Here is a 26,464-nt window from a genome sequence, read left to right on the forward strand (position 1 = left end):
TAATTGGCCGTAGTTTATATGATGCAAATGTGTAGGTAAATAGTTTAATGTAATTGCGTTTTAAAATAATGTGTGTGCGCTTACATGTCGTATTCTAGTGTATTTGATACGCGTGAAGTCCTTTCAATTGCAACGTTCTTACGATAGTGTTATGTAACCCGTTACTTCAATGAAATGGACCATAAAAGCATTCTATACATAGATGGTGACGTCACTACGTTATTGTAAGTAAGACCGGTGTGTACACAATGCCATAAAAGTAAACCGCTGTCTGGTTCTCCGGTTCATTAAAAGCTGTAATCATTGCCGGGTACTAGGCAAAGTATTCTCTTACTTTTCTGCATGGATACATTGAGCTTTATAAGTATTGAAAGAAAGAATATGTAATTATATAACACTTATCATGTGAAATATGTAAGTTATAATAACACTGTTTTACTATTTTTACTTTTATCATTTAATTACGTTCAGTTTGTTTTTTTTAATCTTTCTTAGTTTAAAGCTCCGTATTTCGACTTTCGTTTTGATGTATAATATTCCCCTCAATTTAATATCTACATTTTGAGTAAAATATTTATATAAAGTATGTACTTTTGTCGGATGATTATTTAAACATGATAATCGTAACTTTGTAAGTGATATGTTTTTTTAATATGTGTTGGAATGCGTTTGTTGTCATAACTTAATCGTCGTACTTTCGATTTCAAAGCTTGAAATGTTTTAATTAACTTCCGCCTTCTCGACAGTGCATTTTGATCTCGGTTTAATAAACGTATTACTCAAATTTACTCTTACAGAACACATGACTGGCGTGCGGGTGTTTGATAGTGTTATAGCTATACTAGCCTATACTTCTTGTAAAATTATGTTTAGTATTATTTTCATTATATATACACTTCATTCGGTGATATGTTAAAAAATATCGATTCCGTTTGGTAAAATAAAACTAGTATCGAATATTATCGATAGAGCAGAATACACTAAAGCGAAAGTAGATATAGGTAGCAATAAAATAAAAATATAAACCATTTAAATATATTATATCAAGTGTGCATTTTGGGGATTTTATAAACATGATCATTGCCCCTAAGTCAGTGATATTTCATAGTAGTATTTTTTTTAAATGTGTTTGTTGTTTTTACTAAGTCGTCGTTCTTTCGATTTCAAAGCTTGAGAAGCTTTGATTTACGTACGCCTACTTGTACGTTAGTTTGGATCCCGGCTTGTTTCATGATGTTACTCATTTCATTACATCTACGCTTCATGTTGTGATACTTGTCAGTAAAATAGAGATTCAGTAACGCTAGTAAAAGATTTAATATTAATTTTAATCTTGGGTATTGTTACGTGTCGCCGCTAGTTAGAATAGAGTTAAACATATAAACTTATATAAAGATGGGCGAAGTAAATTTAATTCTTCTTATTGGTTATCATTTTGTGAAAAAAACAAACAATGCCGGTACTATGCGTCTTCGTTTACGGGCCATGTGCATGTATACATCCACCGCTTTTGTACGAAAAGCCAGGGCCATCATTACAATCTATTTGTATGACATTTAATTTCATCAACGTCACACAAATACGCAATATTCTACTCTCGTTGCAGCCCCTGGCCCCTATCTATCAAAATCGAAGTTTGTGGGAGTGGGCGTACTATATGGATACGCATTACTGGTAGTTATTTCATTTAAAGCATGGAAAGGCTCAGTTTTTTTTAAGATTGAGTAACACAGGTTATACAGGAATTGTTTTCATCAACTCTGTCTTAACACAATTCGGATCAAACAGGGGGGGGGGGGGGCTGAGGAGCATGCGTATACGGTTGCTGACTGGGTTAAAGTGAGGTTTGTTTTAACTGACTTCCAATATGGCGTCGTTTTTGTGAAATTCGCAAAGAAGTTGCGTATAATTTAATCCGGTTAGCCACTGTATTTTGCTTTTCAATGAATGCGCCTCTTTTGCTCTACGGTGTTTGTGCTTCCGTCGTTTTTTCTTGTTTCGAGATAGTAGACATCGGAATAAAATAGTCATTGAAGGGAAAACGTCCACAAATGTGTTGTTTTATAATTTGATCTTCGAGATTTTGGATCTGCGAATATTTTCTCGTATAAAATATATAGTTATTGCGCATGCAGACAGTAAAATAGAATATAAATGACGAGTATTGTATTCCCTCTTTGTTATCTCTATTAATACATTAAATGCCGATTTATAATTATTTAAACCCCGTTTTTGGACCTGACTTTCTTTAAAGAATATTTTGGGACTTGCCTTTTAAAGGAAAACACAGCTCATACCTATGTAAGAATGTTTTACACGAAATAACTGTCGTGAATGAATTCCGCATTGATGAGAATGTTTTAAAGATTTTTTTCTTGTGAGAGGTCAAGGGTTTATACTTTTTATGCTTTTGCAGTAGACCAAGTATATATGAGGAATTGTTTAGTTTTAATTCATTAGCTCAAAGGTGACATACATATTGGTTTGATTTGTTTTCACATACTTCACGCTCATATCTGGTGTGCGTAATATAAGGCATTTGACGGTATAATTTACACACTTTTCACATGTGTATTTTAACACATATGCACGTATTTATGTTTGAATATCCCTTTAACAGAATACTATGCTTACTAAACGGAATACTGTGCTAATTGTTTTCAGGTAACAAGACCCAGTTATAAAAGTTGAGATTGTCAATATTAAAATTGGAAACGTTTCTAAGTTTATAACGCTCTAGATAGCGAAAGGTACATTAAAACTCACCCTTCAATAAAAAAAAAATTGCGTCAAAAGACCACGCAAGTTAAACACACAGCAATACGACATGCACGTGCAATAAGTATACTGAAAAATAAAAAAATGTAAAACCGATTCGATGCTTTTTTTAAATTGATGAGACAAAAATATTCCTATTATTGCGATTAAGATACCTGCAGCGATTTGGAATACCTTACAAGATGGATATAAGTTCAATATAAACTGTTTATTGAAAACTGTCATTTATACTGTTTTGCCACAACGATTCTGATTCATGTATGTTACTTTGATGTTACACATTTTGGACGACATCCTTTAACATAAGTTCTGAAGTTGGTGAATATATCATAATCGCGAAAAGTGAACTTTAAGCGGATACAGATTTGTGCAAATGAAATACACGATATGATTCAGATTAATTTGTGATAAATGTATACATGTATTTTATTTCTCTAGTATACTTATGTGAATACGCAATATTTAAGACTGTTGTATTGAGCGAAAAAAATAATTCGTTCACCTAGATATGTTATTTTGTTTGTTCCTAACATAACCTTCTTATGTGTAGTTATGTTAAGTAATGTTAATTTGTCCAATGCATAACAATTTCATTCCGACCATGAATATTTTTGTATCATGTATGTAAGTTTTAAATTCCTAATTACATACATGTATACTAGAGCGAAAGATGTTAGCATAACCGCCGTCTGAGAACTGAATCATCTGAAAAGACGGTAACAATTATTATTTAACAAAAGTTCATATCCGAATAAGGTCGACACATCATAAAAAACATTAAATTCACTTGAGTATTACTGAAAAGGGATAATAAACATGTTGTTATCTCGTACACTTGGAGACTTTTCTAACGCATCACTTAATCATATCAATATAGCGACCTTATTTTTGAACGGCTTGTGTTGAAATTTGGACCAAGAATAATTCAACACATATCTGATTATTCCTGAGTTTTAATTGAAATTGAAAGACAACAAAATATAAAACTTACCAAATTAAAAACGTCGCTTCAAAAGTCAAATTCGCAAACTCGTACAACGTTAAATAATAACAATGTGAAAAGAAAAACGCATAAACTTACACGTCTTAATAACTGACCGGCTTGCAACATGCCGATTTAGACGTTTCGTTCCTGAATATTCATACGAGCCATATTGTTTTTCTTTAATGAATGTTATGTTTTTCTTGTGTAAAAACTTACCTAGAATTATGAAATTGAAATTAAATTGTAATAACATGTATGTCGCCTTTTACTACACTTGGTGATTTTTCTAACGCAACACTTTTAAAACGTACATATCTCAGTAATGAGTGAATATTTTTATTTAAAATTGTATATGTGATCATTTGACTACAATATGTGAAAGCTTACGGTACAATCATTCATCCGTGACGATCGGACGCTTAAGCAAGTGGGAAAGGTAGCCTGTTAAACGCAAAGTGTTCGATTGCGCTCCTGAATATTTATTCGATCTCGTTTATCTTGTTTTGTAAATAAATTCTATGTTTTACTTGTGTAAGAACCCACCTAAAATAATAAAACTAGAATTCAATCGCGTTTCAACATTTCCACGTGCAAAAATATGGAGCCACACCTACCCCACGTGCTAAAGCGTGCAATCGTCACGGATGAATAACTTTATCGTGAGCTTGCATAGAATGATCGTGTGTAAAATTTTAAATCAATATCTTTACTCATAACTGAGAAATTCAAGTTTGAAAAGCGATGCGTTAAAAAAGTCCCCAAGTGTATATCAGCCATTCCACAACCAATCCTCTTGAAAATAGGTGAATCGATTCAGTTGGTCGGCTGGTTTTTCGTACAGCAATATTATAATGCTTCATTATGAAAAATTATTGAGAAGACACATATATTCAACCACATTACATGTTATAAAACTATAATAATGAAGTACACATGTACACTTTATTGAAGATGTTGAGGTATTTCGTGTCAAATCCTTAAACATATGAAAGTGCTGTCATATTAAGTCAGATCCCAAATTGTGCTAAGAAGAAAGTCACTTCCAGAAAGGGTGTTAAACCAATATATTTCGGCAATTAATTAATGTTTAAAGATAAAACCGCGACGAGAAATTAAAATAATTGTGATTTGTGTTATATTGTACAATACAAATGCGAATTTCTATGTATAATACGAGAAAACGATAGTAGTACATCAAATAACTCGAAGGTCATATAAGTAAACAACACATTTGTGGACAGTTTTCTTCAATAACTTTTGTATTCCGACGCCCACGATCTTGAAACAAATCACCGAGGAAAGCATAAACGACGTAGAGCCAAAAGAGAGTATTCATATTAAGGATATATAAATAATAAGTGAATCAACGAGTGAAAATACAAGTTACTCCTTAGCGAAAATCATCAAAATGACGCCATTCTAGAAGTCGATTCCAACTAGCATGATTTAACCCCTTAAACACAGTCAGCTCCCTTACAGGCGTGCCCATCCCCCCCATGAATTATTTATATTCAAGTACAAGGTTGAACACAATATGTAGAAACGAATTCAAATGAACTCCTTTCTCACCTTCTTCCATTGATGTGTAATAAATATTTTTAGCCTTTAAAGAACAATAACACTCAATCATATTTTATGTAGACAAGGTAATAAATAAGCAAGATAAGTATGTCTGTATGATTTGTTTCATATGTATGATAGTATTATGTGCACGTCTACTAACGGTTTTAGGCCATAATTATGATACTTGAGCGTTTGGCTGTTAACTGTTTTTGTTTCTAGTGTTTATTTAAACACGGCATGTACATTTCAGCCTTTAAATACATTAACCAATATCAATAATAAATTGTATTTTGTAATTGATAAGTCGTCTCGAAGTAGCTTTCTGTGTACCTATACATTTCATCTCGACACTCAATCGCGAAAGCATAATAAATTAAGATTTATGCCCGTGTCTTAAAACGCGGCATCTGATTTACTGTCCCAAACTCTGCAAGGGAAACTCTGGGTAATCCGTATGAGCATTTTCATTAAACATCAATACAATAATGTTTATTCTGTTGGTTTGCGATAATTAGGTTGACCGTTATTTAGTCGAGTATATTATTATACAAATTATAACTTTACTTCATGCTATTTATGTCACCACAGTTATGCTCTATGCTGTTATAATCCTAAAAACGACAATAGAAAATACAATACCTATATTTTAGGTAATGTAGACTATAGACGGATTTAAAAAAAGAATGAAAGTACTGCGAACCAACATATTTTGGTCAATATAACTAGTTTGGTTCTATTTTTTATAAATAAACAAACTTATTTAAGGGCATTCCATTTTTAAAGAAATTCGTTTTTGGCAAACTATGTGTAAGATTATTGGAACAGTACCGGCTATCTCAGTTTATTAAAGGCTGGTAAAACAAGTGCATTGATCGCGGGTCCCATACCCAGTCCGGTCACTTAACGTTTGTGGGAATTTATCATGAAATCCTTTCTACTACCATTTTGCCCCTACCTCTGATTCAAGTGGGAGCAGTTGATCTTCAGTTTTTGGCATGGGAATGCGCATTTCAAACTGGTACACCAGCTATCCCAGCTAGTGTGAGATGGCAAACGGACCGTTATATTACTGAACTACTACTGAAACTAAACAAACCGACAAGCAAGTGCAACAGTTGACTTCAAATATGTACGGTGTTAATCGTTTGCGTAGTTACCATGGCAGTCCGAAATAAGTATAATCAACAATCTGAAAATATCGGCAGTACATGCAGTTATTGAATTTCTGTATTAAGCGTTAAATGTATCGCTTCAAGTCTAGTGATCTATGAAACACTCAAAATATAGGTAAACTATTTAGTATAATAGCTCTGTTGGTAGATCAGACGCTCGGCACAATAACGCGATCAGGTTAGAAGCAATGGTGATAAAAAACAATTGATATTACTAATTTGATCAACTTGCAAGTATAGCGATAGACCATTCGCGTTGACATTTATGAAAACCAATATAACGTCATTATGCCCACACGTTGAACAGTTTTGTCGATATCGTCCTAGTGATATACGTCACAAGTTCAGTATGTTTGTTTTAACTCTCATTCATAAGACTTAGTACAGTCTTTCATTGAAAAAAATACAAATTGTCTGTGAGCTTAATGCGAAGCCCCCAGTTTTTGGCATGGGAATGCGCATTTCAAACTGGTACACCAGCTATCCCAGCTAGTGTGAGATGGCAAACGGACCGTTATATTACTGAACTACTACTGAAAACTAAACAAACCGACAAGCAAGTGCAACAGTTGACTTCAAATATGTACGGTGTTAATCGTTTGCGTAGTTACCATGGCAGTCCGAAATAAGTATAATCAACAATCTGAAAATATCGGCAGTACATGCAGTTATTGAATTTCTGTATTAAGCGATAAATGTATCGCTTCAAGTCTAGTGATCTATGAAACACTCAAAATATAGGTAAACTATTTAGTATAATAGCTCTGTTGGTAGAGCAGACGCTCGGCACAATAGCGCGATCAGGTTAGAAGCAATGGTGATAAAAAACAATTGATATTACTAATTTGATCAACTTGCAAGTATAGCGATAGACCATTCGCGTTGACATTTATGAAAACCAATATAACGTCATTATGCCCACACGTTGAACAGTTTTGTCGATATCGTCCTAGTGATATACGTCACAAGTTCAGTATGTTTGTTTTAACTCTCATTCATAAGACTTAGTACAGTCTTTTACTGAAAAAAATACAAATTGTCTGTGAGCTTAATGCGAAGCCCCCAGTTTTTGGCATGGGAATGCGCATTTCAAACTGGTACACCAGCTATCCCAGCTAGTGTGAGATGGCAAACGGACCGTTATATTACTGAACTACTACTGAAAACTAAACAAACCGACAAGCAAGTGCAACAGTTGACTTCAAATATGTACGGTGTTAATCGTTTGCGTAGTTACCATGGCAGTCCGAAATAAGTATAATCAACAATCTGAAAATATCGGCAGTACATGCAGTTATTGAATTTCTGTATTAAGCGATAAATGTATCGCTTCAAGTCTAGTGATCTATGAAACACTCAAAATATAGGTAAACTATTTAGTATAATAGCTCTGTTGGTAGAGCAGACGCTCGGCTCAATAGCGCGATCAGGTTAGAAGCAATGGTGATAAAAAACAATTGATATTACTAATTTGATCAACTTGCAAGTATAGCGATAGACCATTCGCGTTGACATTTATGAAAACCAATATAACGTCATTATGCCCACACGTTGAACAGTTTTGTCGATATCGTCCTAGTGATATACGTCACAAGTTCAGTATGTTTGTTTTAACTCTCATTCATAAGACTTAGTACAGTCTTTCATTGAAAAAAATACAAATTGTCTGTGAGCTTAATGCGAAGCCCCCAGTTTTTGGCATGGGAATGCGCATTTCAAACTGGTACACCAGCTATCCCAGCTAGTGTGAGATGGCAAACGGACCGTTATATTACTGAACTACTACTGAAAACTAAACAAACCGACAAGCAAGTGCAACAGTTGACTTCAAATATGTACGGTGTTAATCGTTTGCGTAGTTACCATGGCAGTCCGAAATAAGTATAATCAACAATCTGAAAAAATCGGCAGTACATGCAGTTATTGAATTTCTGTATTAAGCGTTAAATGTATCGCTTCAAGTCTAGTGATCTATGAAACGCTCAAAATATAGGTAAACTATTTAGTATAATAGCTCTGTTGGTAGAGCAGACGCTCGGCACAATAGCGCGATCAGGTTAGAAGCAATGGTGATAAAAAACAATTGATATTACTAATTTGATCAACTTGCAAGTATAGCGATAGACCATTCGCGTTGACATTTATGAAAACCAAAATAACGTCATTATGCCCACACGTTGAACAGTTTTGTCGATATCGTCCTAGTGATATACGTCACAAGTTCAGTATGTTTGTTTTAACTCTCATTCATAAGACTTAGTACAGTCTTTCACTGAAAAAAATACAAATTGTCTGTGAGCTTAATGCGAAGCCCCCAGTTTTTGGCATGGGAATGCGCATTTCAAACTGGTACACCAGCTATCCCAGCTAGTGTGAGATGGCAAACGGACCGTTATATTACTGAACTACTACTGAAAACTAAACAAACCGACAAGCAAGTGCAACAGTTGATTTCAAATATGTACGGTGTTAGTCGTTTGCGTAGTTACCATGGCAGTCCGAAATAAGTATAATCAACAATCTGAAAATATCGGCAGTACATGCAGTTATTGAATTTCTGTATTAAGCGTTAAATGTATCGCTTCAAGTCTAGTGATCTATGAAACACTCAAAATATAGGTAAACTATTTAGTATAATAGCTCTGTTGGTAGAGCAGACGCTCGGCACAATAGCGCGATCAGGTTAGATGCAATGTGATAAAAAACAATTGATATTACTAATTTGATCAACTTGCAAGTATAGCGATAGACCATTCGCGTTGACATTTATGAAAACCAAAATAACGTCATTATGCCCACACGTTGAACAGTTTTGTCGATATCGTCCTAGTGATATACGTCACAAGTTCAGTATGTTTGTTTTAACTCTCATTCATAAGACTTAGTACAGTCTTTCACTGAAAAAAATACAAATTGTCTGTGAGCTTAATGCGAAGCCCCCAGTTTTTGGCATGGGAATGCGCATTTCAAACTGGTACACCAGCTATCCCAGCTAGTGTGAGATGGCAAACGGACCGTTATATTACTGAACTACTGCTGAAAACTAAATAAACCGACAAGCAAGTGCAACAGTTGACTTCAAATATGTACGGTGTTAATCGTTTGCGTAGTTACCATGGCAGTCCGAAATAAGTATAATCAACAATCTGAAAAAATCGGCAGTACATGCAGTTATTGAATTTCTGTATTAAGCGTTAAATGTATCGCTTCAAGTCTAGTGATCTATGAAACGCTCAAAATATAGGTAAACTATTTAGTATAATAGCTCTGTTGGTAGAGCAGACGCTCGACACAATAGCGCGATCAGGATAGAAGCAATGGTGATAAAAAACAATTGATATTACTAATTTGATCAACTTGCATGTATAGCGATAGACCATTCGCGTTGACATTTATGAAAACCAAAATAACGTCATTATGCCCACACGTTGAACAGTTTTGTCGATATCGTCCTAGTGATATACGTCACAAGTTCAGTATGTTTGTTTTAACTCGCATTCATAAGACTTACAAAGTGTCTGTGAGCTTAATGCGAAGCCCCTTTAAACAAATTTTACAAACCAATTGTGAATATTCATGATTTTCAGATACTGGTGCAACGATGGCTGATGCTCGTTCAAAGCGAACATATGCAAATGTGGTCACTAATGCAGGTAGGTGATACATACAGTTACGTAGACATATATTACCACGACATTTTGATAAAGACATTGTATGCATCCTTATAGAACAAAGCAATGGCATACAGTAAAACGAGTGTAAATGTATTTTGTGAAAATGTACAGAAGCAGAAATCTCAACAAAACTTAAGCTTGGATGGGATGTTCTTCATAACAAGCCCAGAACAACATTTTTATCTCCACATAAAAAATGTTACATGTAAATTATTCAAATGAAAAGTGATATTTGTATTAATGTTTCTCAGAACAGTTTTACACTAAAAATCATATAACAGTCATAAACAAAATAAATATAAAAATAGTATTAGCGCATTATAAACTAAAGAAATTTACATTAATAAACACAACGTTCTACACGGCCCTTATTGAACAAATTAATATACTTTAAAAATAGTTTTTCTTGTGATAAATCGTTTATAAATTCTTCCTGTTTCACAAAACGAATCATTGGCAACAAAGTTGAGTCCGTTCAGTTTTTGTGATATAAAACTAAAATTTACACATTTTGAAAAAGAACCTTTTTGTTAAGTGAAGTCTTAGCTGCGTGTTTGATCTATTTTATAGTTTTTTTAGAAGTTCAACTATTTTATCTTCCTGAAATAGGCAACATACTCTGGTGATCCAATAAACGCCTATAAAAAAAACATTAACTTTTAAATGATCCACATACAATAATACTTTTGCCAAATACTAATGTCTTTTATTAACCAGTCTGTTATTTAAAATTCATTGACAGTTAAGTGTTCGAATTCTTTAAATTTGTAACGATAAGTTTAGAGCGAAATATGTCTTTGAATGCAGCTAGGTTTGCACTATGATTTTTAACAAAGTACATTTCACATAATTGTAATATCTATTTGTATGTATATACTTGATCATTTTATACAGTTTCTAGTCAAAATGTCTAGCTCATGTTTAAAAATTGCGCACTCAGATGAGAATACATCATTAGAACACTACAGTACCATTTCAATTGTATACATGGGTATAGCAGTACTCCATGTATTATTCTTTACAGTTTTACTACTGATTTGCATGTAACCGTTATAAATGTCCCTGGTGTCGTTTTATTATTAAGATAAATAATTAACTAAGCGTTTACACAAACAAAGTGTTGTTTTTTCCAGCAATCACTTAAACAAAACGTCATTAACAGATCATGATATCGTAATAGATGTGGGTATTCCCATATACATAATTTAATTATGTAAAATATATACTTCTCAAGATTATAAGTTATTAGTTCCATTATCATTTTTGTTCTAAATAGAGATGTCTTATAAAACAAGGTTAATACACACTTTGGAAATGACATGGAAGGCAAAGTATGCAATCATTAGAAATTGCACTCACGTGTTATAGCCGTAAAATAATGTTCATCGTGAAAGAACCGGTATGTTTTGGATACTCAGTTTCTGCCAAGTTGTCATGAAGTGTTACTGAAATTAGATATGCATTTTACCTCCTGCACTATCGCAATGCTATGTTACATATCCACGATGAAATACTTTAAAGATTTCCGGTATGGGGATTTAGAAAACTGAGTTTATGTTGCATTTAACATCAGCAGTTGCAAGTATAAAATTATTAAATTCAAGAGTATAACTAACTTATTACCAATTTTTCAGCGCATGTTTGTTCGCATAAAGCTCGCTTATGTTGATTACTTTTGTTAGAAATACTCAGTTTAATATCCCGAAACGATAGCTATTTATACGACACACGAACACTAATATGGTAAATGTGTTGAATATATCATCCCATAATCAACAAAAAGAGCATTTTGTATCTTGTTAAATCTATGTTACGAGACCACATCTAGCGTTAAAATTTTGGCTATTGCTATAATGAACATGAATTTTTATGTGTTAACTTTATTTTTATGACGAAATATCCGTTGATTTTGAGTGTTTATGTGCTCTTGAGTAGTTGTCATTATATTTGCTTGTTATTTCTTGCTAAATAGATACTGTATTCAGCTAAACAAAGCGCTACATGCGTCGTACATACTCGAGTGTTAATTTCGAACTCTGAATTATAATTATTATTATTTATTTCCAGATGCCTTTAATTTGCCTGATTGGGTCCAGAACCCTTGGAAGATCGCGACGTTTACATATCAACAGAACAAACATTCGGTTGAGCGTTTTCAAAATGAAGAAGACGTATTCAAACTTCAATTTCTCTTTACAAAGCGGTACACTGAAATGGCAAATTATGGGCTTAAAAATAAAGTAGTTTTTAAATTTATAGATGCAGGTTTTATTTCTATTCAATTACAAACGAATGATTTCGACCCAAAGACATTTCGTGACGTAATTAAAGCTTATTTAAAAGATGTAGTTGTATTCAATATTATTTTGAATTCTGAAGAGGCCGAATCTATTCTGATACCTGGAAAGCCACCAGTCTCAGTTAGTTGTAACAATGCCACGCTAATAGGAGATAAACAAACATGTGTTTGCATTGCTGTTAAGGATCGTTATATAAATGATCTTCTTGAATATATAAATTTCACATACATCGACCGAGTTGATGTAACTGCGGCCCAAGAAAACCTAAAAAATTTAGGTATTGAACAAGAGGTTTCTTTTATGCATCACAAATTAAAACGCATAGAGGTGGACATGAAGTCGCAGATGTGCACATTTTTTTGGCGAGGAGGTCGTCAACAAAATGGCAAGGACCTGATTCGAAAGTTTCTTGAGAATTGCAAGGCATCAGTTATTGAGTTCAATACTAGAGGTATTTCGTGGACAAAGCATGCATTTCCTCTTATTTTTCCAAACCAAGATGTTAAGAACTCAACCTTCGTCGAATACATAAACAGAAAATGTGTGGCAAGGTTTCGAGATTCTCCTCTTTTCAGTCTTATCGGAGATACTGATGGGCATGTTGTTTTGATCCAACAACGTTCAAGAAATCCTGATTTAGAAATATTGATTCGGAATTCCTTGTGTTTTCACAAAACAAGACGAAACGTTTTTGAAACAGACGCGTTTAAGCAACTGCTCGAACATAAAACACAGAGACTGTGGTTTGACATAGAAAATGAGTTTGTAGTTTGCACTGATAACTTGGACGAATCAGTTTCATATCTTATTACTAATTTAGATCTCTCAAACAAAAGGTTAGTGAGAAGTGAATTACTACCCGTCTACTTAAAAACCTTCCATGGGGATCTAATTCAAAGATGCAAAACAAAGTTCAATGTTGATGTGAACATGTTCGACACAACCGTAGTGTTAGAAGGAAATAACCATACCCAGTTCGATGAATGCGCTCATTTCTTGAATGACGCCACAAAAGACGGACATGGGATGATTGTCATACCGCAGAGTTTATTAAAGCCCTGCATCAGCAAATTATCAAATATTCTATCACCGGATGGTTGTTGTTGGGGATTGTTTGCAAGGGACAAAACTGAAGATAGGAAACTGCAGTCAACAGAGTTGCAGGACCTATACGGGTCATTCATTTTCCATGTCAAAGATATAGAATCAGACATGGCGATAGACACAGATCTGCATGTGGAGCTGACTGATGAAAGATTGATTCCACTTGATGTCAAGTTTCGTAATGAAGGTAAACTAAGTTACAGGATAATCTAACAATTGCGAGATGTTTTTATCTGTATACATTTGTTCAGATTTTTTAGATATCATATACTGCACTGAAAAAGTTGATTCATAGTAAACGCAGTAAAAATATTAAAGTAATGCGCAATAAAAATATATATAAAACGGAACGGCAGTTGAAATAGGAAAACAAATGGCATGAACAGTTTATACTTTTCCCATGTATTAACTCAATTAAGAGTAAGTCATAAGGTTGCCTATAAAAACAACTGTACTGAAAGATAGGTTGAGTGTCCACATTAATCAAAGGTGTGAAAAACAATGTAATCGATATCTATAGGGTCAGCCGTTTGTGTAGGCTAACGAAAATATATCCTAATATATACGTTTGAATACATAGGATTATGTTTATGATATAAAAGTGTACTTGTATTTATATGTTATTTTCAAGAGCTTATGCTGAACAAAACGTATTTTTTTATCTGCTTATTTCATCAAGTATTTTACATTTTCTAAAATCACAGACACTTGCAACAGTGATTATAATGAATGAGTTGTATTAAAAGCTCATTATTATGTACTTTGCATTGACGAAAATTGTTTCAGATGCGTTGCGTACATTTAACTATTACATGAAATACAATTCAAATCTGATCATTGTCAGCTATGTCAAAAATTCATATGATTACAACGTCTCTTACATGAATTTACTTTGGTAAAATATATGTTTATGTTTAGAATATTACATGTATGCATACATTAATGTTATATCACGCATATGCATTTGCTGGTAAGAATAGCAATTTTATTGACATGAGCAATTGCTTTGCAGCACTACAACCAGCTCATTCAACGTCTCGACTATGCAAATCCACTGATCTAGACGTAAAAATACATATCGGTGGCATTATTCAACAATCGTCACAAGCGCTTCCAAGTAGACACAGATTCAAAGAGATTAGGTCGATAATTTGCAAAATAGGCGACATTTCACAAAAACGTGTTATTAGAAAGGATGAACTTCTGAAATCTTTCTTAACTTTGTTCGCCATGGCTCAACAAATGGAATACAGACGTGTTTGTATTTCTGCTTCATTGGATGGTACAATAGCTGACGAACTTAACGAATTCGACATTGTCAAGCAGTTAGTACTTGCTTGCTTGTCACAGAATAATAGGCCTTCATACCGCATGACCATTGACATTTTTGTCATACAGAATGTCACTGGCAAAGTTAGCAGTGAGCTTAAATCAGTGTTGATGGAAAAATGTATGGCATATGTGATGACACCGCATTGCTTCTTCCTTGAAGGTATGATTTGCTAGCCAACTACACAGATATATGTAAACGGCATTATTTCATACGGTTAAAACAGATACACATCCGTTCTATTTCTATCATATGCTATGAATAATTTTAAACATATCGAACACTACTGACATTTGTTTTTTGTTGTTGTTGTTTTTGAAAAAAGTATAATAGGTAATGAACTTAAATGAAAAAATCGGAACAATTAATACATTTATTACAGACTCAGAGTTACCGGTCATCTTGAAAAGTGGGAGAATCGAAGATGAAAAAGTACGTAGTTTTCGATTTAATTAATTGTAAGCAGACAATGCCAAATGCGTTTTTAAAATTAATACGATATATGAACATGTATTTATATATTTCATGTTAATTTATCATTAAGGCAGATGCGATCGTTTGTCCAATTACAACAACTTGTGAATTTTCCGGTCTTTGTGCGCAAAAAATAAAAGAAAGGGCAGGGAACGACATGGTTAAAGAATGTCGCAAAAAATATCCAATTCGTTTACCGGACTGTTTTGTTGGATACACAAATTCGTACAATATGAAGTCCAACAACGTCAAATTTATATTCCACATAAACATACCGTACTTCAGCAACGATGGCGAGCACACTGTGAGTGCATATGTTATTTGTTAATTCAAAATAAACAAATGTTCGTATAGTGAATTTACGTTTGAATTATGTTTTATCTGTACAATAATTGTATTTGTGAAATGTACCATTTATATGTGACCGAGTTATTAAATTATATATTCAATTTGATAGATCAGCACAATTGTCAAGAAGTGTTTAAATTTGGCAGAAGAAAAGGCTTGCGTTAGCATTGCTTTTCCGGCGTTATGGGTCAACCGACTTGAATACCCGTGGCGCGAGACGGCGTTCCAGATGTTTAAGGCAGTTACCGAATTTAGGATGGAGAAATCAAAAACGTCAATTAAGAAAATAAAATTCGTAACATTTGAACAGGACATATCTTTACACCAGGTAAGTGTCATTGTTAATGATCATATAACCCTTACCGGTCGTCTATACCTGGGTGGGAACAATCTAGTAATTAAATAAAGTATAGCTTTAATCAATTAATATATCAATTACAGAATTATGTTTTAGAATATTGAACAAATTGTTTGTTTTTGCATAGGCTTTTATTTAAATATGTCTTAAAATAATCAAGTTGTATGGCTGTAGGTATTTCAAAACGAAGAATACAGAAGGAGTTTTCGATGCACTACCCAACCAAGAAGATCTTTAAGAATTAATTCTATTGGTATCGTTTTTCTTAATCATCGAATCATTTATTGTGTACCAACTAACTCGACATGCACAATTGTTTCTGTGATAGTATTTCAAATATCGATATATTTTGTCTTATTCATTTTTTGCAATTTTGTATTTACCAGATGCTGTGCATATTTTTACATTTCTTTTATCAGCGGTGTTTTTATTGCTCTTTTTAGATTCTTCTAGTCATCAAAAAACTCTTGGGAACACCGTTTTAAGGGTCCTGCAACCGAATCACGCACAATTCCCACCATATGCGGTTGAATGCATATTTGACAATGGTATAATATATTTTGTGATTTTGTGATATTATTTAAGGTAGTGCTAGACATAGTTCCTTAGGAACTTGTAAATTTAGACTAATCTATGCGACTAATTTTATAAGAAACTGTCACGCCGTTATTGTGTAATTTTCCCATTATATTTAATTATTCTATTCTTCTCCTTAATCTGATTACGTCTAGTGTTGTTGTTTTTTTCCATTTCGTCTCCCTCTGACCTGTTAATAATAAGAGTGGAAGGTTTTATGAATAATATTATTTTCATACAATATATTTAACATATCATATCAAAAACAGATTGTATCACATTATTATTCGGCTGTCCGTAGTACCCTGAATTCAATAAGAACAATTATATATGCATTGCCGTGGACATTTGAGTTTTGTTTGAAGTAACTTATTAACATAATATCGCATTTGAAATGACATTTAATGAATTTGCTTTCAAGTATATAAGACTTGGATTAGTCTTGAATTAGTATTATAGCAGGAACAAAAAGATTTAAAACAAATATTGCATTTCCATGTATTCGAACCAGGTAGATTTTGTAGTCAAGTCTGCCTCGCCACCACTGCACTATTTAGGCTGTAAATAAAATAAAATAATCTCATTATCAGCGTTACGTTAGTAATTCATTTCTTTCCCAAATAACGCTTTCCAATAATAAAAAGCTTTATTATTGTACGGATCGCGTTTTATTATTGCCACTAAACAAATCGATATAATTGAAAATATTGTCATGAGTCATTGGTTGTATGAATATAATGCATGCATGATATTTGAATCAATGCCACTGTTTTATTATTATTTTGCCGAACTGTTAACAACTGGCTAACAAATCCTACCTTCAACAAATTCCGATTTTTAATGCACCGTGTGTGCAGCTCTAAGTTGTGAATCAGAGGCATTGATGCTCAAGAAGCATAATTAAATCGAAAAGAGATAAGTGTATGTTTAAGTGGCTTCAGAAATATGTGTCATTTAATTGAGTGCTGTATTTTATGTATGAAAATTATAATTAAATAGGTACAGACAGGTGGAAAAGAAAAAGCGCTTTGGATGAACCTGCGACCTGGAATGATCAAGTTATTTTTCAGAAAGGAATTGAAACGATCCCGACGGAATTCCATCGAATACTGTCTGACGAGGGTGTCACTCATTTGATTTGGAATTTAGGTATAACGATTTAGGACGTTAATGCTGTTTTGAATATATACTGACATGCACGTAGTATGTACGCTATTTGAATTGGCATATTTGAAACAATCGATATCGTATTTCGTATATGTTATGTTTTAACGAATAGTAGGCCAGTAAATAACCGATTTAACTTCCATGAGCATTTGGGGCTTTTTGTAAATTTTCTACAAAAAATACCAAACAATCTTCCATTGTGCAAACCTGAAAGACCTTTGAAATGTCACTACTTTATGTCTGATTTATTTTTTATTTAAACCTACAAACAAAAATATCAAAAATTACAATTATATTTTCGAATGTTTTGACTTGCTAACCTATGTACTCTGATTTGTATCACTTTGAAAACCAGTTACAGATTCAGTGGATGGAAATCAAATATGCAAGGTTGTCCGGTTAATGGAAAGGATGTGCAGTTCTCACACCTTTAGGCACCTGAAGACTGTTGACATCATTGTACCTGATAACTATGCTGTGGAAATATTCAGGGTTCAAACAGGTTCTCATAAATAGATATTCACTCAACTTGATAATAAGAAGAGTCGCAATAGCAAGTAGATATGAAATATGTACAGTTATTTAATTTTGCATGTATTCACTGGTTAAAACATGTTCTACATATTTAAACGGAAAAATAATCATAACCTATAAATTGTTAGTTTATTTAAAATTATAAAATAGCGGCAGCTATGTAAAACTAAACCATCCACCAAAACATGTACAATGTCTATTCGAAATTATTCGTGTAGAAGACGTTACTATATATAGCATGTACATGCACACACGAAATGCATTAAGTCCTGATAATTAACTGTGCCGATAAATATGAATAACAACGATATATAAAATAATGATTAACGGCATGTTATAGCACATCTAACTTGTTAATAATTAAAATATTTTTAGAGCTAATTAACTGGACACCATTTTACCCGGACGAATCAGAATGCGTGTTAGAACTGATGGCTAAAAGCAAACACGATTTTGAACAAGCCAGAGGAAGTATAATCAAAGTGTTATATGGACATTCACATGCTAACAACACACATTCTGTTCAGTAAGCAAATAGAATGCTGATTCCATTTTATAAAAGCTAACACAGTAAATGTATTATTAAATTTAACGAAACGCGTAAACGTTTATAAATACTGTTTTTATAAACCAACAAGATACGTAGATTTTAGATACATTCATAAAAATTGACAATTTAAAAGATTGTGATGTAGCTTAAAAAAGTTGTTACACCACAACAAACGAACTAAATCACTTTGGAACTCCCTTTTTTATCTAAAAAATAATCATTTGGTTCGATGTTCATTTACTTTAAAAATGTATGTTACAGACAAACAGAACAAGATGTTTCCAAGCGTTCAAATACTGGAAACCTTCACAATGAAGTTCCGTCAAATACTGAATCGACATCTGGTGCCTCCTTGAAAGCGTCTCCGGTCGCGCTTGAGAAAAATCAGGACACACAAAATACATCTGCGACATCTACACTGCACTCGTCGTTTACAGCGGCCTCACAACAACGCGAAAGCATTGGTAAAGGTAATGCGAAGCACGTATCCCCTTTGAAGGAATCGCCGGAAACTCCTTTGAAGGAATCGCCGGAAACTGTTGGATCAAACCAGATAAACGGTACCACTCCATTATCTACCACTAGCAGTTCGTCATCGTCACTTTCGTCGTCGCTTGGTGGTCAAACTTTCCAGTACAATATCGCCGCCTTCAAAGGTTCAGATAAATCGAGTTCTTCATCAAACGTATTCCGTACAGACAACCAGGATAAGGTAACGACAAATGGTACTGATACTCCCAGCCAGTCCTTTAACGGATTACCGGCCAAAGGCATGAATACAGATGACGTATTCGCAACGTCGGTGACGCTGGTCCCAAAAAACGAACAAAAAGTAAATTCGCAGCCACTTACCGGAAACCTTAGAATTTTAGAAAGCTCAATTAAAGAGCAGAGGCTCGAGTATGAGGTAAAAGTATTGTTTGTGTTTCTTTTCTGTATCACAGCGTTTATAAAACCAATTATTAATGAAACTCGTTCTGTTAAGGATTTGCAAAATGACAACTTAAAACAAAGAACATATTTAAACAAACCTCTGTTATACCCACCGGTAAGAAAATCACTGAAACTATGGTTTTCTTTTTGTAATAATAAATTGGCATATACAAGAAAATGAAGCGTTTTTTACAGGTGTGTTCGATCATTTGGAAAGTTCGTGTACCACACAAATTACAATATCCGAGAATAATGACAAACTCATTAATATACATTACAAATATTATATCATTTTGATCGATACTGCAGTGAATATCGCATGTTATAAAATTGGAAATACAATTCAATTTATTAAAAATATATTACCTTCATGTTTTGTGTAGATATAACATTTATCACTAGGAATGCGGTTTTAGTTTAAAAAATTATTATATATAGAAATTGTGTTGCTAGTCTTCAAGCGCTGTTAAATTAAAATAATCTTTTAACTATTTTATGCCTCGAAGTCAGGTTTAAGAAACATAATGCTTCTAATTATACACTCTTTATGTCCTTTTTTGATGGAAAACAAGTCACGTGTCGTAACTGAAAAGAAATAAAATACTGCGTTCATTATAACACGACGAGGTGGAATTCCTTGTGTGAGATTCCTTAAAGTCGCCCGAGTTGATGCTGGTATCTTTTCCCATTTTTGTTATGTGTCGCAAAAAAGTGATTATGAGTCAAATGTGCAAACATTTGGTCAAAATCGGTAAAGAAATGCCCAAATTCAGTACAATGATAGAGCTTTTAATTTTCTGTGCATGCACAGAAATAATTTAAATTTAAACACGCTCGGGTCACATGTAAAACCGCGTGACCATAGCATCATTGTTTACGCCATTTGCATTCTCGAATGATGAATAATCATGTCATTACCCGTTTACAATGGGACAAGCAAACAGACAGGACTTAGCAGCGTAATGTTTTTGCAGCGTGATTTTGACCAAAATCTATGCATATTACTCCACAAATGTCAATAAACTTTTCATCAAGCTTGATAAAAACTCCTTTTGTTCTTAATCTACTCTGATCTGAGAAATCGTTTTATGCAATCAGCTTGCATTCTGACTTTTACGAACATGATATTCAATACACAATGATCCTCGTTTATCCATTAAGACAAAAACATGTTTTATGATCGCTTTGCTAGGGCTATCCGTAGACATAATTCGTTTGGAAATTGCTTGTGTTATTTAGTAGTTATTCTTTGTTTTTTAAAGCTTACCAGTATTTGTTTGCATACATAAACTGTGTTAAATCGTTATCATTGAATAATTATATCATTACGAAATTCATTTCCATCATTTTGATTGAAAAAAATGTATACTTTCTGTTTCAGCAACATTGCGAATTATCGGCAAATATCAACCCGGGGATAATACATTTTCTGCAAACCCAGGTAAGCTCATGGATAGATTCCATGGAAAAACAATTTGCGGTAAAAATCACAGGTATAAATGATGAAAACTACAAGGTTTTCGGAACTTACGACGGCGTCGTTGCCTTTGAACATTATTTGGAAAATAATTTTCCTGGATAAATGTTTAAGTTTAAAAAGTGAGTATATCGAGAAAAACAAAAAGCAATCTAGTTCGTTTAGAAACTTAAGCCTTGTGTTGATTGATGTACGATGGTAATAATGCTTATTACATCAATGGTCACCTACTCAGAGGAAAACAAATGTACAACGTTGAGCAGCAAATAATATGTATACTATTTCAACACGGTTATCACCGTGCAAATAGATAATAGATATCGCACGTACAAAATTAACTTAGGTATACAGGGACGACAATATGATATAAGTGTGACTGTTGTAAAAAGACGCTTAATTTGTACAAAGTCCTTTCTGGGATACGATGTTCAATCGTTTGACAAAATTTATAACGAAAAGAAAATAAAAACTTGATGCATATTACCAATATTGATTTACCATGTGCTTATTTATTTGTGTAATATAAACATGTACTAAAAATGTTTTGCTTCTTTATATTAAATTTTTTTGTTATACAGATGTAACGTTTGATTTGTTTACGGTGCCTAATAGAGTTTGTATTTTTTTATTCTATGAACATGTATGAGTGCATATGTTGTGAAAGTGTCTTATTAACTTTGTGCAGCTTTCCCAAAAATGTGCGAAGCTCGCAAACTGAACAAAAGTTCGCTAAACTTATTTTGTTTGTATAGTATTATAAAGGTGATAATGGTGACTTTGCTGAGTTTATGCAACTGGAGCTTCAGTGTGTGTGTTGCGAGGAACAAGATGTCAATTGATACAAACACCTAGTAGTTGTTATTTTAGGGTTAAAAGATGCACCTCCTCAAATGCGTTGTATTTATTTATTTGAGCTTGTATATGTTCATGATGTTCATGAAATTTAAAAATTATGACAGAACAATGTTTAGTTTTGTAGTGTTTAATAATTGATATTGTTTTGTTGTTTTTCCTGTTTTATATCATGATGTATATTTTAAATACGTTTTCAAGATATAATTTGCTGCATTACGAAACAAATCGTGGATGCTTATCGTTCACGAATTGAACAACTGACATAAACACATCTCGATTGCCTATCATATGTCGTGTTTGGCTACATTCCCATGATCACGATTTGCGTCATGATTGTAGTCGTTATCGTGCAGGTATCGCGGTGATCCTATTAGACCGTATCAGAAATTAAGTCTATCTCGTCAATTGGTTTAATTGTGCAAATTTTTGGAGGCTTCAAAACATGTATAATCACATTAATCTACGCTGAATTGTTATTCGGATTACCTATTATATCGCATTAAATCATGTTGTTTCGTAATAAAAGCACATTCAAATTTATTCATTCGCGATTTCACATGGTGTTGATCGCATTTGATCTTAAAACTTTGCAAAAATAAATGCTAAGGTTGGTACGATATTTTCCAATGTCAGAACTAAATGGATTCGACAGTATTTTGCGCGGTTTTTATATCATTTGCGATGATATAAAATATCAATATTCCACGATTAGATTTTCAATTACTTTCGGATATTTAAATAAGTACGTTCTATAATGAGGTGATACGCTTGCTCCGTTTGCTTTTTTTAAAGAATCAGTGCGATTCGTAAAGATATGATTATTTTGTAATTTCGCATTTTTTATAACTTTAGCAACGTTTTTCTTTTCCTCTGTCTATTTTCTGATTAGTATTCGTATTGCTATGCAAACGCCTGCATTGACCGCATAGTATTCACCGTGTTTAATTTACACAGAGTGTATTGCTTCGGAAGAGTTTAATACATATGTTAAACAAATATTATCCTTAACATTAAGTGTTTCTTCCAATAAAGTTATTTGGAAAGTTCGTCCGAGTTTTATGTCACGAACAATTGTGGCTTCAAGCATAAGGCGTTAGTAATCGGTGAAGTCGGTAAATTGAATCGAGGAAGTTAACTATCACGCGTCCCTTAGACACAACCAAATCGCTAAGTTCTAGTTATAGGCTGTAATTTATCGCGATCCCTTTTATGTCGAAGTACGAGTATTAACTTTTGGTGACTGTCTTTAAGGATGAAAACGATGTCTTTAAGGATGAAAACGATGTCTTTAAGGATGAAAACGATGTGATGGTCTCAATATACACATATCTTAGTACATCGTGATTAAATGTATGCAATCCTCTTCCTGTTAATTATTATATTGAACACTATAAACACCGACGTCACGATTCTACTTTAAGATAAGATTTGGAAATATCTGATACATTTCTAACGATTATTTGATTATGTTTATTGCTATTGTAATGGAGCCGAGAAATAGCGTGTATTTGTTAGGCATAACCTATACCATTCTGTTTTACGATTTTTAGAAGGTTCATCAATATGACCTAAAACGTTTATGTTTGTTTTACTCTCTACCAAATGCACGAGCAGTATATGTGTTTGACTCAATCGGCTATGTAATCCCTTTAAAAACAAAACATTGACTTCATGGATTAAAATATTTACAGTAATGGTAATTTTATTTTTTATTAAATATAATTTTCATTTTATTTTTTTATAAGATATAATTATCATATAAACTCATAATGTTATAATAATCATATTAGAATAGCAAATGGTTACCTAGAACAAAAGCAATAAGTACATGTTTTTACACTTGTCTTTACCTTCAGCAAGAAAATACTTCATAAGCAAATTCTTATTAACAAAAACGAAACAAAACATATATTTCGGTTGAGGTTAACGACCTATAAATATAAGGGAATTCGGTTCAGCAAAACACATCCCCAGTTCCAAGAATATAAATCTGGGTGAAAGAACAGTACGCAAACGTGATCGCAGGTCACTTATTCAGCACCTATCAATTATAACAATCTATTAATACCAGTTAATTGGTCACTAAATCACCAGAAAAATATATACATAGGAACTTACCAAAAAATAGGAGAAATCGATTAATAACAGTTAGCACTTTTATGGAAAACTATCTTACGGACTTTCCGGAGATAGCCGATCTATCACGATCAAAAGTTACACCCAGTTTCTATGATTAGTATTTAAGCTGCGCGCAGAGCCGTATTTTTCTGTCTCGCTTTACAGGTATGATTCTTATATGTATTTACATTATGGATATTCATTTGTTGTTTGTATTATTTTACATAGTGCGGTTATTTATTGTTAATTACTGATGTTAGTTGTATTTGGATGTTATTGTTATAATTCATAACATTATATTGTTAACTCTACATGACTATTCTGTATGAAAAGAATTACGTAGAATTTATAATAACTGGACCGCAAACTGATAAAACATAACATATATAAAAAAAAATCAGATATATGCTTATTATTGTTAGTTACTGAAATCCTATGTTTCCGAAAATAAGTGTAGAAGTATTTTATTTCAAATGCTATTTGACATGCTGTTATAAACTGTGCATGTAGATTCACATGTTTACTATTTGAAAATATTATAATATTTTTCTGTCTCCCTTTACAGAAATTAAATTGAACTGCCTTGGCAAAATCGTTGGTTTTGAATTAATATCATCAAACCATCAGACAAGGAATATTAATCAATATATACATATATATATATATATATATATATATATATATATATATATATATATATATATATATATATATATATATATATATATATAAAATCTTTACTTAACGCGGAAATGGAAATAACATTTCATTAATAACATTAAAACGAAATAAACATCCAGATATCCTAAAATATCCAAAAGATCCCGAGTAAAAGATTGAGAAATAAAATATAATCGGTAGTAAATAGGACCGGTTATAGCTATCTTCTGTCAGCCAATTTAATAAATGTATTTTAATTACATCAAATGTTTTTGGAATAACAAAACAAATAAGATTATTTATCAAAGTAAAATACGATATTTTCACATCATATTTTACTGCAAACAAAATAATTATGTACAAGTTTTTGTGTTACCACAACGATTGTGTTAATATATTGTAAGTTATTAAGTAATGTGTTTGATGAATTTATTGTTGATTGCTTTAAAATATTCTTTCGCCAAAATAAAGATATATGTTCATTGCATCGTCCGCCCGTCAGTTTGTCCAGCTTCTTGAGCGGACCATAACTCGGGAAGTATTTTAGTGTTTCAAATTCCACTTTTATGATAGAACGCTTAAAGTGATAGGCAGAGTACAAGAATATAAGCTCTCTATTAACTATTATTACTTAGGTATTGCAATTTTCATGTACGGAGCATGATTCCTTCAATTGCACACGATTTACATAAACATTTGATGTATGAACTGCATAAATATTGCATAGAAGAAGATACACGAGTATTTGTGTTACAACATTTTTAGATGTTTGCTCTTGGCTAAGTTTTTACCGTCCGTTTTTTGTGTGTTGAGAAAAACACAACATGTATTTAAACTAAATAAACCTTCATTCAATCACAATATGGCGTGCAATTGCTGATAACGATGTACATAACACAATCTTCATAATTTTCAAAGGTATTATAAATAAAATAGAACTTCATAAAGAATATATTAAAAATAGGTGCAGGGTACAGGTTATAACTCTTTACATTTTTGGAGCTTACGACTAAACAGAGATCTTTAGGTAAGATTATGGGTAAGGGTATAGTGCAAATACTGCAATTGCGTCTTCATTGATTTTAAAGTTATTTTCCTTCGTATTTTTCGGCTGCAGAGCCTAATTACATAGTGTAATACGTTTGTGTAGATGCTAATTTAAAGCAAATACAAAGTTAAAGGGATTCAAATAATACTTGAGAGGACTACTTTTAAACAAAGTGAATTATTTGATTGTTTTCCAATTGTGTGTCTTAGTTAATTGTTCTCGTATACAAAGCATTAATATTACCCCGTAATGTAATGTGAAATGTTGTTCAATGCGAATTCATATATCGGTAGAGCGCAGTGATATGTATGTTTTATTTTTTATTGTTCAATAAATGAATAAAACTCTCTCTGTATATATACATGAGGAAACTGATTGAATTGATTCTGAACGCAACATAAATGTTTTAGATGCACATTTTCTTTTCAGTTTTGTTTGCGAACTTATTATTTGTTTCGTT

The 26,464-nt window shown here is 32.8% G+C and overlaps 1 protein-coding gene across 2 annotated transcripts; it reads left to right on the forward strand.

The window, feature by feature from the left end:
* Positions 1–301: 301 nt before the first annotated feature.
* LOC127842798 (uncharacterized) lies at positions 302–24,877 on the forward strand. Of its 2 annotated transcripts, XM_052372511.1 has the most exons (15): positions 302–414; positions 10,086–10,151; positions 12,240–12,375; positions 13,048–13,763; positions 14,589–15,068; positions 15,289–15,338; positions 15,451–15,684; positions 15,838–16,056; positions 16,261–16,339; positions 16,530–16,634; positions 17,662–17,811; positions 18,185–18,331; positions 18,739–18,889; positions 19,175–19,820; positions 21,228–24,877. In XM_052372511.1, the coding sequence occupies exons 2-15, from the start codon at positions 10,100–10,102 to the stop codon at positions 21,426–21,428; spliced, it is 3,366 nt and encodes a 1,121-aa protein (XP_052228471.1). In that variant the 5' UTR covers positions 302–414; positions 10,086–10,099; the 3' UTR covers positions 21,429–24,877. The 2 variants fall into 2 exon arrangements, with proteins under 2 accessions (XP_052228471.1, XP_052228470.1); XM_052372510.1 differs by having other exon boundaries at positions 12,240–13,763.
* Positions 24,878–26,464: the final 1,587 nt, after the last annotated feature.

Source organism: Dreissena polymorpha, chromosome 8 (genome assembly GCF_020536995.1).
Source record: "Dreissena polymorpha isolate Duluth1 chromosome 8, UMN_Dpol_1.0, whole genome shotgun sequence".
Classification (NCBI taxonomy): Eukaryota; Metazoa; Mollusca; class Bivalvia; order Myida; family Dreissenidae; genus Dreissena; species Dreissena polymorpha.

Coding starts and splice junctions, on each gene's coding strand:
- LOC127842798 (XM_052372510.1), top strand. CDS start 10,100: ATGGCTGATGCTCGTTCAAAGCGAACATATGCAAATGTGGTCACTAAT. Junction 16,635..17,661: donor TGAATGCATATTTGACAATG/GTATAATATATT, acceptor ATAATTAAATAG/GTACAGACAGGTGGAAAAGA. Junction 19,821..21,227: donor AGCAGAGGCTCGAGTATGAG/GTAAAAGTATTG, acceptor TTTCTGTTTCAG/CAACATTGCGAATTATCGGC.